The sequence below is a fragment of the Perca flavescens genome, chromosome 15 (genome assembly GCF_004354835.1).
Source record: "Perca flavescens isolate YP-PL-M2 chromosome 15, PFLA_1.0, whole genome shotgun sequence".
NCBI lineage: Eukaryota > Metazoa > Chordata > Actinopteri > Perciformes > Percidae > Perca > Perca flavescens.
Window position 1 is genome coordinate 3574688 of NC_041345.1, and position 14265 is coordinate 3588952.

Sequence of the window (14265 nt, forward strand, 5' to 3'; positions counted from 1 at the left end):
CCAATCTGCGTTGTCATTCGTTCTGGTAGATACCGGTGGTACCCAACCCTATACTTTGGTAGTAGGTCCAACCAGCTACCATTCCCAGCAGAGCAGTCAGAATGCAACACACCCTTATGGGCCTGAAATACAGTACATACCTTTCCTGCGTAGTGAATGATGCAGAAGTCGGCTTTGTCCTTGAGCTGACGCGGCTTCTGAAACTTGGTGTGGGTGCCCTGCTCCTGGAGCACCTTGTCTATAAAGGTCTTGTCGGTGGCCTTGGGAAACCAGCACTCCTCATCCAGCAGAGCGAGGATACCAGGGGGGTTGGTCTGAGAAGACAGAATTTGTTTAACACACGTATTCAGAGGCATATGAATAAAGTCACACGCACAGATGGAGAACACAGACCGGCCGCTCGATGAGGTCGATGCAGGGCTGCAGGTCCAGACCGAAGTCAATGAAGCTCCACTCGATGCCCTCCCTCTGGTACTCCTCCTGCTCCAGGATGAACATGGTGTGGTTGAAGAGCTGCTGCAGCTTCTCATTGGTGTAGTTGATACACAGCTGCTCGAATGAGTTCAGCTGAAAGGGAGCATAAAGCAGAAGTTCGTTCTAGCTATGGTGACATGTTTTCTTTCTGATCATTGTGTAAAGGTGACTGTTTTACTTTAGATGACTTTGATTAAACCAATAAAACACTTCACATGATCAGACAACCTGGATCTTTGGATTAAGCTTAATCCACGTGTAAAGGAACAAAATATCAAGAAGGTAGTTTGTGTTTTGTGGAAATTAGTTTGTTAGTAAAGCACCACAATCAGCACCTCAAAGATCTCAAAGCCAGCGATATCCAGGATGCCGATGAAAGATGCACCCTGGCGTTTGGTCCTGTCCAGGGCCTTGTTGATGCGGTGGACCAGCCAGCGGAACAGCCGCTCATATGTTGCCTTGGCCAGGGCTTCAACAGCAAAGTCAGCCTGAGAAAAAAACCAGGGTGAGAGTCAGCAATTCTAATCTAATCCAATATAACATATACCTAAATATATACAGTATATATCTTCGATAGCGCAGATATAAAGACTAGAATTAAACTTTAAACAAACGTTTGATGTTTTTTCAGTTATTCACAGCTAAAAAATGGATACAAATGGAATGCAAGTTAGATGGCACCTTACCTGTTCTTTGGTCTGTGCCTTCTGTACGTAGTCCCGCCCCACTTTGATCCTCGGGGTGAGGATAGCTCTGGTGAACTCCATTACATTCATTCCAAGCAGGTGGCAGAGCTTCTGCGCCACTGGGAGTAAAAAGTGAGGAAGCAGGAAGCATGTAACATTTTGCTTGGTATACATTTCAGATTTTATAAAAAAAAAAACATTATTGGTGTTTTTTATTATCTTCAGAATCTGATTTAAGTTTGGTGCTCAAATAAACAATCACACAATCAAACACAGCTTATCAATCCAGGATATATGACCCAAATTCTGCATTTCCTGGCTGAGTTGAGACCGCAAAAATGGGTCAGGGGCTTTGTTTAAGTGAGTTCTCATGTGTCAGGTCTGACCCCCAGATTTAATAAAACTAACTATTTTATATATTAATTCAAGGTATGTGACTACAGTATAGTCCAGACTACAGGAGCACGTGATGGTGTTGACATGATCCAAACATTACAAGCAATCCAATATAAAGAGACACAAAATCTATCTTCAGTTTAATCATGTTGCTAATAAAGCATGTGCTCATAGTGAACGAGAAAATGGTGTCAGTGTGTATATATGTGGAAATGATGGTCTGTTTCCAACACCTGTTGTGGTGGAAACTGAAGCGTCACAGTCACCTCATTTCCTGGATTCATGAATCATGACTGACACGAGCGAGGAAGGGTGTGTGTACATTGTTGTACTTTGACTTTACCTGTGTTCTCAGGCATGGAGGCCTGATCCGTGTTTCTCTCTTTCTTAAAGACGATGTTGCCAAACTGCAGCACTGCCGAGACCACCTTTAGCATGCCTGGCAAGGATAAGATAACATTTTAGTGATTCCCAGGAAGGGGGGGCACAAAGGAATGTAAGTATAGAAAGAGAAGGAGCATAAGAAAATACTGTGTTTCAGGGCACATCTGGAAGTACTACTCACAGACAATCTCGTCATGGGAGAAGCTCATGATGCGCATGGCATCCAGAGTCTCCTGGAAATTATCTTTGTCCTGCTGGCCAGGGATGGTAATGTTACCATTCGACAGGAAACGGTAGTTGCTAAAGCCTTCGAGCAGCAGGTCCGCTGGAGAAGGAAAGGAAAGAAAGAGAAGTTCATTCTTGAGTATTTTAACGCTATTTTTAACCAACCTTTATATGCTTTAGTTTAAAGATGCATGTTTTTCCCAGTTAACGTACAGTGCTGCATGTTAGGATACTTTCTGTTTGTTAAAGCTAGAGTGCATAGTTTATGTCGCCCCCATGAGGAATTCTAAGTAATGTCAAGTAATGACAAAACTTACAAGCCTTACGGGATCGCGCACACGCTGGGAAAAGCAGTTTAAATAGAGCGCGCCATTTGGAAATCCAATCAAAAGAGGGAATCAGCCAAGCCATCAGCTGGTGTGCTGTCTTAGGAACTGTCAGCTATGAGCTGAGATAACAGCCGAGCTTGACTCCGTGACCTGCCAGAACTTAAGCTATGCCTCATTTGTGTGGAGCTGATAGTCTTAACTTGCTTTGTAGCAACTCATTTGACAAAATTAACAATCTAAGTGATTGTTTGATGAAACATTACAGCAAAGTATGTGTTACATGTTCACAATTCAATCTCGACTCTAGAGCAAGGCTGCCCAATTTGGGGCCCGCGGGCCAAGTTTGGCCCGTGCTCCCTTTGTTTTGGCCCACTATGGCATTTGACATGCTCGTGCTTATTCTCCTCTTATTTTGAAAGTGCTGTAAAATCCTAATGACTACAAAACATACATTTTGTGCCGATAAAACGTGATTAATATGAGTATTGTAAACCTCCCTGTGAATTAAACACATAGGTTTTATCTACGAAGAATTACATGAATTATGGAATTCTTCAACATCAACATTTATTTTTGGCCCATGGCCTTCCATCCAGATACATTTTGTCCCTTCATATAAAAGAATTGGGGCACCTCTGCTCTAGTGAGTAAGCAGATAAGTGAGGGAGAGATCAAGGAACCTTTGAAATCCACTAGGTAATAAAAGAAACGTGCTATCTGAACACATTCTGCATCATCATGAAACAATGTACTAACAAGCTAAATTAAAAGTTAACGAGGGAAAAACAATAGTTGGCCGGTGCTAATTCAAACCAGCTTTCTTTGGGTCTGTTCCTCGCCTGAAGCAAACTGGCACAAACATAGAAACGTCATTGCTGAGATACTTTTGTTTATCCTTATAGCAGTTGTCAGACACTCACTCCGGAGATGCTCTCCTGCCCCTGCCAGCAGGCGGTAGAAAATGTGGAAGGTCCTCTCATCTTTGGCCTGTCTGATGGCCCTCGACTTCTCCAGAAGGTCTGAGAGCAAAGGTTAAGGACTGGACAAGAAAATTACAACATGAAAAGAAAATAAAAACCTGATAGGAAACTGATAATTTCACTGTTGTAGGAAATATTAGAAAAAAAGACCACATTGTTGCAGAATTTCTGCTCTTGAGGAACATCAGGTTGATATCCAAGATCTTAGAAGAATCGGGGGGAATTAAATCTTGCAACAAAGTGTGCAAGATGAAGAAGTATTATCCTGCGGAGTCGTACCCATTATTTTCCTCAAATAAACTTGAATGAAAATGAGGAATTGCAGTAAAAAAACGTGGTTTCTTTAGAGCTTGGTCCCCTCTAGCTCTGTCTGGAGAATAAGCTGAACGCCGATTGGCATTCTTGTGGTGAGCATAAGCTGTGGTGAGTCGTACAGCCTAACCACTGCTCTCAGATCTAAATTCAATGTGTACCCTGTCTTTTAGCTTCCTTTGTTGTGTTAGAAACAATCATTTGAGCGTCTGCTCCTTCGGCATGTCCCAGGAATAAGGATACAAGTTTCAATATTGGCCCCGACAATGTATCCTGTGACGTCAAAGTTGATTCTGATGAACTTCCCCTGTAGGAAACAAGATGCATGTTAAAAAGAGTATATGAGGTTGATGTGTACTGCACTGTGTGTGTGTATCTGTCATATATTTCTTCTCTCTTTAGACACCGTCGCATTCTAAATACCACTTTGTGGATTTTTGCAGATGACACAGTGGTGTAACAAAATGCCCATATTAGGAAAAGCCAGGTCTACAGGTCAGAAAAAATCTCAGGCACGTCTGTGGTTTCCTGACAGTGAATGAATGTGTGTACGTAAGTGTGTGTGATCGGTGTGCCCATCTGTCCACTGGGCTTCATTGCTTCTCCTCTGAGACAGACGGTGATTCATGAGGACTGAACACCAGGGTGGTTAACTTGGGCCACATGGTTTACTTTAGTCAAGCAAACATTTAAAATGCTTAGAGCGACAACTGCTGTAATTCCTGTAACTCATCACTACGAGATCAGAGATAAAATATATATATTAAAAGTGCAGCATCAGTCCACTCTAAAATACTAGATTCTTCCGAACAGTATGGTGTTACACAACCAGGACTTATATAAAATTATTTTTATCAAATATTCTAAAGTTACATATTTAAATTACAGGGTCCCAAAACCTTTTAGACATCAAATTAGAGGACTTTCCAGGCCCAATTCCCTCAAATTCAACACGGCATAGTTTGAGACACGGATCAAAGTCCGAGAACAATCAGGCTTTAACAAAGATCACAGACCACCTTAAAAAAAGAGAGGCTTGAATGTGTGAACAGTGTTACAGTGACGGCAGACTCTTAGCACAGCAAAATAATATATAGCATTTTCACTAACGTTAAGAGAAACAGAAATTAAAGATCTTCAATTTCTATTCTTGCAAAAAAAATTATAAATATTCACTTTCAATGACCTATGTCTATTATGAATGTCTATTTTCATAACCTTGATTGTTTCCCCCTCAAATCTACAAACTTTTAAAGGACCAATTGAACAAAGGATTTCAAGTAACCGCAGAAACCATGACATTTAAAAAGCCCAGAAAGAAATGTTGGCAGAATGGCATTGGATGACATGGAGCAGGAGGGTTTGGGATTAGATTATGTACAAATGTCTTTGTACGTGTCTGTTAATGCAAATGTAAACTTCACTGCCAGTCAGTGTGGAGTAAATCTGTTTCCCTTCTGGATACTATCTGTACATATGTTTAAATCAAACAAATGATCATTTAAACAGGAACCGTGAACTCACAAAGCGAGACGAATTGTCATTTTTCACTGTCTTGGCATTGCCAAAAGACTCAAGGATGGGGTTGGCTTGCAGGAGCTGGCGTTCCAGCTCACCCTGTGGAGAAAGACAGAGAGGTTAGATGCTAAATCACTGTCAAACATTTCTTATGTCTGGCACCACGTAATGAATCTTTTTATCACTATTTATCACGTATTTCTGTGCCTGCCAAAACATATACAAGCTGGTGAGACAAAACCAATTCTTCGCAACAGAGCAGCAAGAGAAAAATTGGAGCCACGTTAATATGCTAAACCAATCTTAGGGAAAGTCAGCAATTTAGCAAGGCTCTGTTGGCTTTACTTTAGTCGACTGCAGCACAATGTGATTTTTGTCAGGGGAACAAAACGTCATGTGCCAAGACATCCAAACAGTTTGACAGAAACTCGTGAAACCACAAAGGCAATACAGCGAGTGTGTTTCGACACATGCCCTATAGTGAGTGGTTACTTCTTGGCGATGAGTGAGAGCCTTCTTCCGGCCTGCGCATTCCTTTGGTTGTGAGGATATACCCTATATATCCAAAGACTTTACCACCATGATGGTAATGATGGCTTCCTCCCAAATCTTAAAACCTGGGTAGATAGGCGGTTCCCTACAGCTCCAGTAACTTCCACTTCCCCTACACATGACACAATCTCCTCTAACCAGGGCAGTGGCAGGACAGAAATAGCCCCTACAGCACATCAGGTCTTGCCTTGAACTGACTCCAGGATACTGGACTCTGACTGCCCAGAGGGAACAGTGTGGCCGGCAGATGCTATAAACCAGCTTGAAATGGCCATCAAAAGAAAATGGCACTACCTATAGCCCTACTTTGATGTATTGTTTAACAGAAAGCAAGAAAAGAGAATTTTTTGACTTGAGGCAGAGATAGAGTACGGACATCCAAAGATGAATGTGTGGCGTCCTCAATTGCCATACACAACCAAGATCTGCACACTAAATGACTACAATCTGATCCCATAACTTCCATCAAGTCCAAAATCTCGGGCGCCTGGGTAGCTCACTTGGTAGAGCGTGCGCCATTATATAGAGGCTCAGTCCACGACGCAGCGGCCGCAGGTTCAGTTTCTGACCTGCGGCCCTTTGCTGCATGTCATCCCCCCCTCTCTCCCCTTTCAAGTCTAAGCTGTCCTGTCAAAAGTAAAGGCCTAAAAATGCCTCAAAAAATATCGTGAAAAAAAAAAGGAAGGAAGAAGGAGCTGCTCAAACAAGTAAACATGTCAACGTCATAACTGAAAAACAACCTTTTGTATCGACACCCTGTGCTCTTGCAGAAAATTGTGAATAAAAGTGTGGAAATAATGTCTCCCTTGGCCCTATATTATAGCATCAATACACGTACATTTGCAAACGTACGTTATCAGCGCCATGGCCAACCCATAGAAGGTGACGCTGTGATACTTCATCTTACGTCGTATTTACCAACCCTGCAGTTCATCGGGTAATCAGCGCCTTTCTCCACCCACTATACCGTAAATTGCGCTGTAGCAAGGCGTAAAGTACTTGATACGGCTGAGTGCAGATTGCGATATTCCCTCACTGCTGGACTGGAATGCGAACGCTGAGTCAGAGATTCAATGTCTTCTTTGATTTCTTCCAGTAACTGTAATATTGCATGGCTGCTTAATCTGTAGCGCTTGGTGATTTCGTGTTCGCTCAGCTGAAAAAGTGTGATCCTTGTGGCAAAAATCCTGCGCTTTTACCTCAGTGCGGCCTGTTTGTACATACCCCGCCATGCTTTTAGGTGCAGGTTGCGAAACAAATATGCCTGAAGTGGGCGCAAAAGCGTTAGTACATCTGGCCCTGACTCTCACTCTGCTAGAGGTCTACATAGAAAGTCTGAATGTGTTGATACCTGACTGCAGGAAAGCTCCAGTAAAATGCATCTCTCGTGGGCGTCAGGTTTTACTGAGGGAAATAAGAAGTAACTATCCTCCCCATTTTCTTCCTTTATCTTTATATTTCAGGCTCTGAATGACATAGAACACAGAAACCAGTGCATACGTCCCTGTGTAACTAAAGAATAAACAGGCATTCCCATTTGTCTTTCTCACTGCAAGAAATACGAACGTCTCTTTCCCCTCTGGCTCTGCTTTACCTCTTCTCCACTACTTCATCTCCCCCCTTTCCAAACCTCTCTCATCCAACTTATCTTCGCGCTACCTAGATCCCTCGTTCTACATTCCTCTGGCCTCTGCTCAGAGGCAGCCGTAATGCAACACAGAAGGAAGTCAGCATTAAGGAGGTGAGTGTGGATCGTATACTCTGGCAGGGGAGCACTGAGGCCCTGAGTTACGGCTACTGAAACAAAGCACATTAAACTAGCATTCACTCGGATTGTGTGTGCTGTGCTCAAAGCTGCAGGTTATAGGTTGCAGCCAAGACTCTGCTTCTTAAGTTATTTAATTTAGAGAGGACACAGAAACATCAGGATTTGGTTTAGGGGAGAAAGAAAAATAGCTTCGGGATAAATCAAGAATCTGAGAAGAGGTGAGCCAGAAAATATCAAGTTTTTTTGTGATACTTCTGGAAAACATTGTAGAATATTACTCATAATTATTATAGCAGTGGGTATAATGGAATTACATGATGAACAGTGGCAATAATAATAACAGTAAAGATAATAGAACTTCAACTAATAATAAAAATAGTAGAAGCAGTGGCCGTCGAGCAGGACAACGGCAGCAGGCGCAGCCGCGATCCAGGTGCCACCACAATCCAAGGAAGACTCATTAACTACACACATGCATCTAAATTACATCACCAATGGAAAACATGCATGAACATATGAAAGATTTGATTAAATGCCATCATGTTTCATCATCTTTGATATCTTCAAATAGACTTCATATAGGTACTTCACTAAAATGTAGGTATATAATGTATAATTTAGTGTGGCTGTGGTCTGATTTCACAGTTCATGTGCTCCTCCTAAACACCATGTATAAAACCCAGAAACAGAAGGCTGATGGACCTACAAAGAGTCAGGAAATGCTCGATAGGCAGTTCATGTCAACAGTTTTAATGACCTATTCTTTTGGATTTGACTGACATGTGTTTCTAATAAAAAACCTCTATTTCCAACTGTTGTAATAAACCCGAAACCAACTGATAAAACAGTGTTTCAGCATCATGAGCTTGTTGATTTATTGGCAGATTCAGTGGGCTTCTAATAATTATGTGAGAAGACTGAGCCAGCACAAACACATACCTCATGAAGAGAGAAGCTTAGATTAGTCCGTCAACATCATTATGGAAGCGGCCGAGATTTAGAGAAGAAGGACATGCACATTCACGCAAACACCCAAAATGGACCACACACATTTTTTTTTGGAGAAAGCGGGAGTTACACTTGCCTGGAGCTTGAATGCTTTGGGAGATTCGGGCTGTTTGTTATGGATAAACAAATGCAAGTGTTAAAACCTGAAGTGCTTATGTCAGACACAAGCCACAGGAAACCGAACACCAGTACACACGAGGCCCAGCGTTGGTTACACTCTCGCAGAATGGCAATAGATGACATGAAGCAGGAGCAGCGACCAGTCAGGCTAAATTAAAATCTATTAGATTAGCTGTGGATTAATACACACACCTTATCAGCAGAATATAATATAAAACTAAGCTATGCACTTTAATTTTAACTAGAACACATTAACAAATTACAGTTCAAAAGTTGAATAGTTTGACATGTTGGGAAATACACTTATCGCTTTCTAGCAGACAGTGACATACCGTAAGAAGATCGATACCACTCTCATGTCTGTACAGTAAATCTGAAACTACAGCCAGCAGCAAGTTAGCTTAGCTTAGCACCATGACTGGAAACAGGGGGAAACAGCTAGCCTGGCTCTGTCCAAAGGAAACGAAATCCACCTGCCACTGCCGGATTCTCTATAGCTCACTAATGAACACGTTAAATCGTGTTCATTTAATCTGTGCAAAAACAAAACTGTGAAAAATGTCAATTTGCTGTTTTATTTGTATTGTATAGGGCTGAACGATTAATTGTTTTTAAAATCGCAATCACTATTTTGAAAGAATGCAATTAGTTAATCGTGAAGACTGCGATTAATAAAATGTGTGATATTTAGTTGATTGTTTGGTGTAACATTTGGTTTGACATATTTTATTCCTCTTTTTATTATTAGATTTACTGTTTTTTTTTCATAAGATAAATGCTGGAATAATGTTACATATCACAGATCGTTTACAGAAACGTCCCATTTTCAGTGGATAACTTTATTTAACGTGATCTTAGAAGATGCAATATGTAGATGCTGCTATTGAACTGAGGCATAAGTTCTGTGTTTTCCTTTTTAATGTTTAAAAACATTTATTACTGGCAATTCATATCTACTGTATGTTCTCATCCCTGCATAAGAATACATAGCAGTTTTGACGGTGTTTGATGTTATAATACTCTATGACATGTTTTATCTGTTACACGGTGAAAATTGTACTTAAGCAAATTTTTTTTAAAGAATAACAAATCGAATCACAATTAGATTTTTTCCCCAAATCCTTTAGCCCTAGTATTGTATAAAGAAATGACATTTAACATGTTAATTACTGAGCTTTAGAGGTGCTGGTAGGTGGATTTTGTTACTGTTGGACAGAGCAAGGCTTGCAGTCTTTCTGCTACACTAACCTAATCGGCTGCTGGCTTTATATTTAACAGACAGTTATGAGAAAGGAGGTGACAAGGAGAGGAGAGGATACAAGGAGAGGAGAGGAGAGGAGAGGAGAGGAGAGGAGAGGAGAGGAGAGGAGAGGAGAGGAGAGGAGAGGAGAGGAGAGGGAAAAGTGTAGGCAGTGGGGGTCTCACAGGAATGTTGTGGTCTTTGCGTCCTTTGTGTGACGAGGCAACGTGGGCCAGGTACTGGATGACCTTCTTCGTGTTCTCGGTCTTGCCAGCTCCTGATTCACCTCTGAAAACAAAGGGGAGACACAGCATGGTTATACGCATGGACAGACAGAGGGAGCAAGTGTGAGTGAATAAAGAAAGAATGAGGGAAAAGAAGCACACTTTGTTTTCACTTCAATTTCACTTTCAACAAATAATTACGACACGAAACTCCCAACGCGAGTTCAGAGACTGCTGTGTTTTTTGTGGAAACATGGCTGAACAACAGTGGACTGGACTAACCAGCTACCAGGCTTGCTAGCCCTCCGAGCAGATGTTGCTCTGTCGGGTAAGACTCGTAGAGGTGGGCTGTGTTAACACGGACACGGACTGGTGCAGAAATGGGGTGCTTATATCCAACTACTGCTAACCGCTGGGGGAGTTTGTGACTGTTAAATGCCGACCATTATACATTCCACGCAAATTCACGGCTGTGTTTATACTCTGTTGTTACAGCCCACCAAGCGCTAATGCTACGAATGCGTTAGCTGAACTTTACGGAGCCTATAATGTGTGTGCACTAAATATAGCCTGTTTCGTATGTCGTTTTTATATAATGTCATTTTTATATATTTTAAATGTGTAACACCATTTGAGCCACGGTGAAACGTTTCGTGTATATGGTTGAAATGACAACAAAACACATTTGAGTTGAGTTGACTGTCTCACTGTCTTTTATGTCTGTAAACGGTAGGCGTGGCTTGGGAGTGGACTCGTAGCAAAGCGAAGCAAGTGCATTCTGGGAGTTGTTGTCTTTCATCCACATGAGCCAAAAATACATTTTCTGGCTTTTCTCGGTCTACAAGGCACCAATTTCTAAAGAAAATTCACATTTCTACTACATAAATGACCCAATTTAATACATATTCATCTTTCCAGCGGTGAATTACCCCTTTAAGTTACCAGCTAGTGCTAGCTAGCGAGCCTTGGTTGGCAAGGTGCTACCAAACGCTGAACAAGACATTTTTAAGTGACCAAAATGTGAAAACACACAGTGAGAGGGTCAAAGTTCAGAGACAGAGTTCAAAGACAAGACGGAAACATGAACAGTGACCCAAAACAAGTTCAGGTCTACTTTAATGTACACAGTGCCATAGTTAGCATTGCTAAGCCTCTGTCCTGATTGACAGGTCCTAAAGCATCCCCTGCTTTATCGTCTATTTTAAAATGAATGGGATAAATAATTTACTAAATGTACATCATGCTGTGTTGAAGAAGACTTGAAACTAGCAATAGAGACCCTAAACTAATTATGAAAACGTTTATTGAGGTAATAAATCAAAAGTGGGGTAATTTTCCCATAGACTTCTATAGAAGCCAGTGAAGTCACCCCATGTTAAAAATTAAATGGTATCACTTTTCAGACCCAAAGCTTCATCCAATATTATTACAGTCTATGGTTGTGAGGCATAGCCACATTACAGGAAATAATCCGTGTAAGTTTAGCAAGGTAGAGACAAAACACAATAAAACCCTAACCAAAATAACTAGTCATTATGGTGGTCAAGAGTGATTGAATGAAGCCAAGGACAGAATAAACAAAGAGAAAATGAGGAGAGAGGTAGAGAGAGTGGACAATCATCAAGCTATATGTTGTTGTTTCCTAAATCCATCCATTTGCCTGTCTGTTTTACTGGAGAACCCTGTGGTTTGGTGGGTCTCCAAAGTTTCCAAGCTCTGCTTTTGAGCCGTCTGTAATGATAGCTCTGTTCAGGCAGAGCCATCCACAGCTCCCACAGTCATCAACAAGAGTCCATCAGAGCCAACATCGGAACCAGGCCAGCAACACTACATCTAGCTACATACCGGTGGCTTTAGTCTAGCTGGCTATTAACTCTACTGCACACAGACCACTGCAGTCGATGGGCGAGTCCTCAAACACAGGATGCAGGCATAAAATATATGTAGGTCATATGTAAGTAAGTTAAACATCTAAGTTTGGCTTGAAGTCTTCATAGTTTTATAGTGTTGAAATATTTCTCATGGAAAAGACCATTAGCTGACTTTCACACATAGCATATAGGTCAAGTAAGTTACACATCTACGTTCAGCTTTATGTGTGTGTGCACTGACTTTTGTCATCACATACTGTATGTCAGTTTTAGGCTAACTATATTTCTGTAAGTTAGGCTAAAGCATTCTAAGGGTAATAGTAGAATATGGATAAATCATGTTTGCAAGCACCTTAGCTTTTTTTAGCCCTTGGTTGTAACCCCCCTGCTAAAAATGTTAGCCCTTGGTTGCATATTGTGGCACCGACTGACTACAGTGACTTCCTTCACCCTTAAATCCTGTGTATGACACAGGATACTTCACACAGGTTCATATTATTTTTGATACTTTATACACAACTATTACAAACTACAAACACAAGTACAGTAAATACCTGGAACTGGACGTTCACACAAGACACAGGTCTGCAAATGTTATTTTGAACACATCATCGCTAAACCACATAACTACACAAGATCGTCTATAATTCTAAGCTATGCTAAATATGCTTGTGGCATTTTAACTCGAGTAGCATACAAGTGGTTAAGTGGAAAAGTGGTTGTCGCAAAGTCGATGCAGTCTACCCTACTTATTAAACAGTGGGTAACGCTGCTAAAATGGCTCCACTGTGACCAACAGGGGGTGCCGTTTTCTGAATTTAGGACAGATTATGCAACGGCGCTTGTCTTTGTCATTGGCAGCGTCAACGCAAGCCACATTCAAAGAGTGTGCCACTTAATTACTCTCTGCCAAAGAAGATGAAGTCAGGGCCCCAAACCGCACTCATAACTCCCTCAGTGCTGGGTAGAGCTGCTGCACAACCCAGCATCCACAAAAAAGCTATTTGAAACCAGTCCTTAAATAAAACAGCAGGGTGACGGGAGCTGGCCAACTGACTCAGGGGGAGAGGAACAGGGATGAAGGAAAAAATAACCAGGAAACTAGGCAATACAGAGGTGATGATCCGTATAAAGTGCTCTCATTGTACTGTATGAAATATTAAACCGCAATGCTTATTTTTGCTCACTTTATTCTTCACTGTAATGTATATCCTACTTTGAGGACAAGAAGTGAGACCTTGTCTTTATAGAAGGTAATATAAGACAACCCTCTTAAGGTGCAGCTTGTACAATCTTCATCTTAAGACAGTTTCATTTTCCAGCCCATTAAGCTGCTTTATTGCCAGAACCACCCTAACGAACAGATCATCTGTCCCAACAGAGAAGTGACCTCTGGAGAGGAGAGGAGGACCATTAATAGAGAGTTAAGAGTTGTGGTACTTACGTGCAAAGGATTGATTGGTCCTCACGATCTGTTCCGAGAAAACAGAAAAACACAGTCAGCGCATTTCTTTTGGTTTTACCCTTTATTACAAATTACAATAATTACAAAGACGGCATTTTGGGGTCAAGCTGCTGGATTATAACACTCAAATGCAATTCAACTTAGCCGGTTCTTTTTCTTGGTGCAGTGCAGGGCATCAACATGCAAATACAGAACTGTACGGTTGGTTCGCTCCTAAAGGAACACACAACTGAATAATGGGAAACACTGAAATATTCCTCCGTGGACACCAAAGTCACATGAATCCAGTGTGTGTGTGTGTGTGTGTCAAGGGTACATTTAACAGCCAACAGCTCATTACTCAGCCTCCTTCATCCAGACTACCCGCCAAGCCGTGCTGTGTAATGGCCATAAACTGACACCAAGACTAGTAACTGAAGCTCTAACACCTTTCATCACCGAGGAATTCAGACGGAAGACCAGATGACAGGATTAGCTATGGCCACTGAAGTGTGTGACCTCTCAACTCTGAAGGCCCTGCTGCACTCTACAAAGAACTACAAAAACCAGAACCCAGAGGGTACTGACACGTTTATCAGCTAACAGAAACTGTCACAATCAGAGCATTTCCTAATTTAATATACCACTGGTAAACAACATACATGTCACACGTGGGCGACATCTCTTTATGCTTGCATGAAATTGCAATTTCTTGTATCCTTTTGAACACAAGA

At 41.5% G+C, this 14265-nt stretch overlaps 1 protein-coding gene across 3 annotated transcripts in view; it reads right to left on the reverse strand.

Moving 5' to 3' along the window:
- The window catches only part of LOC114568962 (myosin-10), an 82624-nt gene that overhangs the window by 28013 nt on the left and 40346 nt on the right, over nt 1–14265 (reverse strand). For 2 of the 3 annotated variants that reach the window (XM_028598658.1, XM_028598659.1), the window contains exons 4-15: nt 13532–13559; nt 10178–10280; nt 8709–8738; nt 5311–5403; nt 4030–4093; nt 3415–3513; nt 2122–2265; nt 1900–1995; nt 1161–1279; nt 810–962; nt 394–567; nt 141–314 (exon numbers count right to left, since the gene is read on the reverse strand). In XM_028598658.1, the coding sequence (XP_028454459.1) occupies nt 141–314; nt 394–567; nt 810–962; nt 1161–1279; nt 1900–1995; nt 2122–2265; nt 3415–3513; nt 4030–4093; nt 5311–5403; nt 8709–8738; nt 10178–10280; nt 13532–13559 (1277 nt within the window). The remainder of the gene's footprint in view (nt 1–140; nt 315–393; nt 568–809; nt 963–1160; nt 1280–1899; nt 1996–2121; nt 2266–3414; nt 3514–4029; nt 4094–5310; nt 5404–8708; nt 8739–10177; nt 10281–13531; nt 13560–14265) is intronic. The other variant, XM_028598660.1, reaches the window with a different exon arrangement.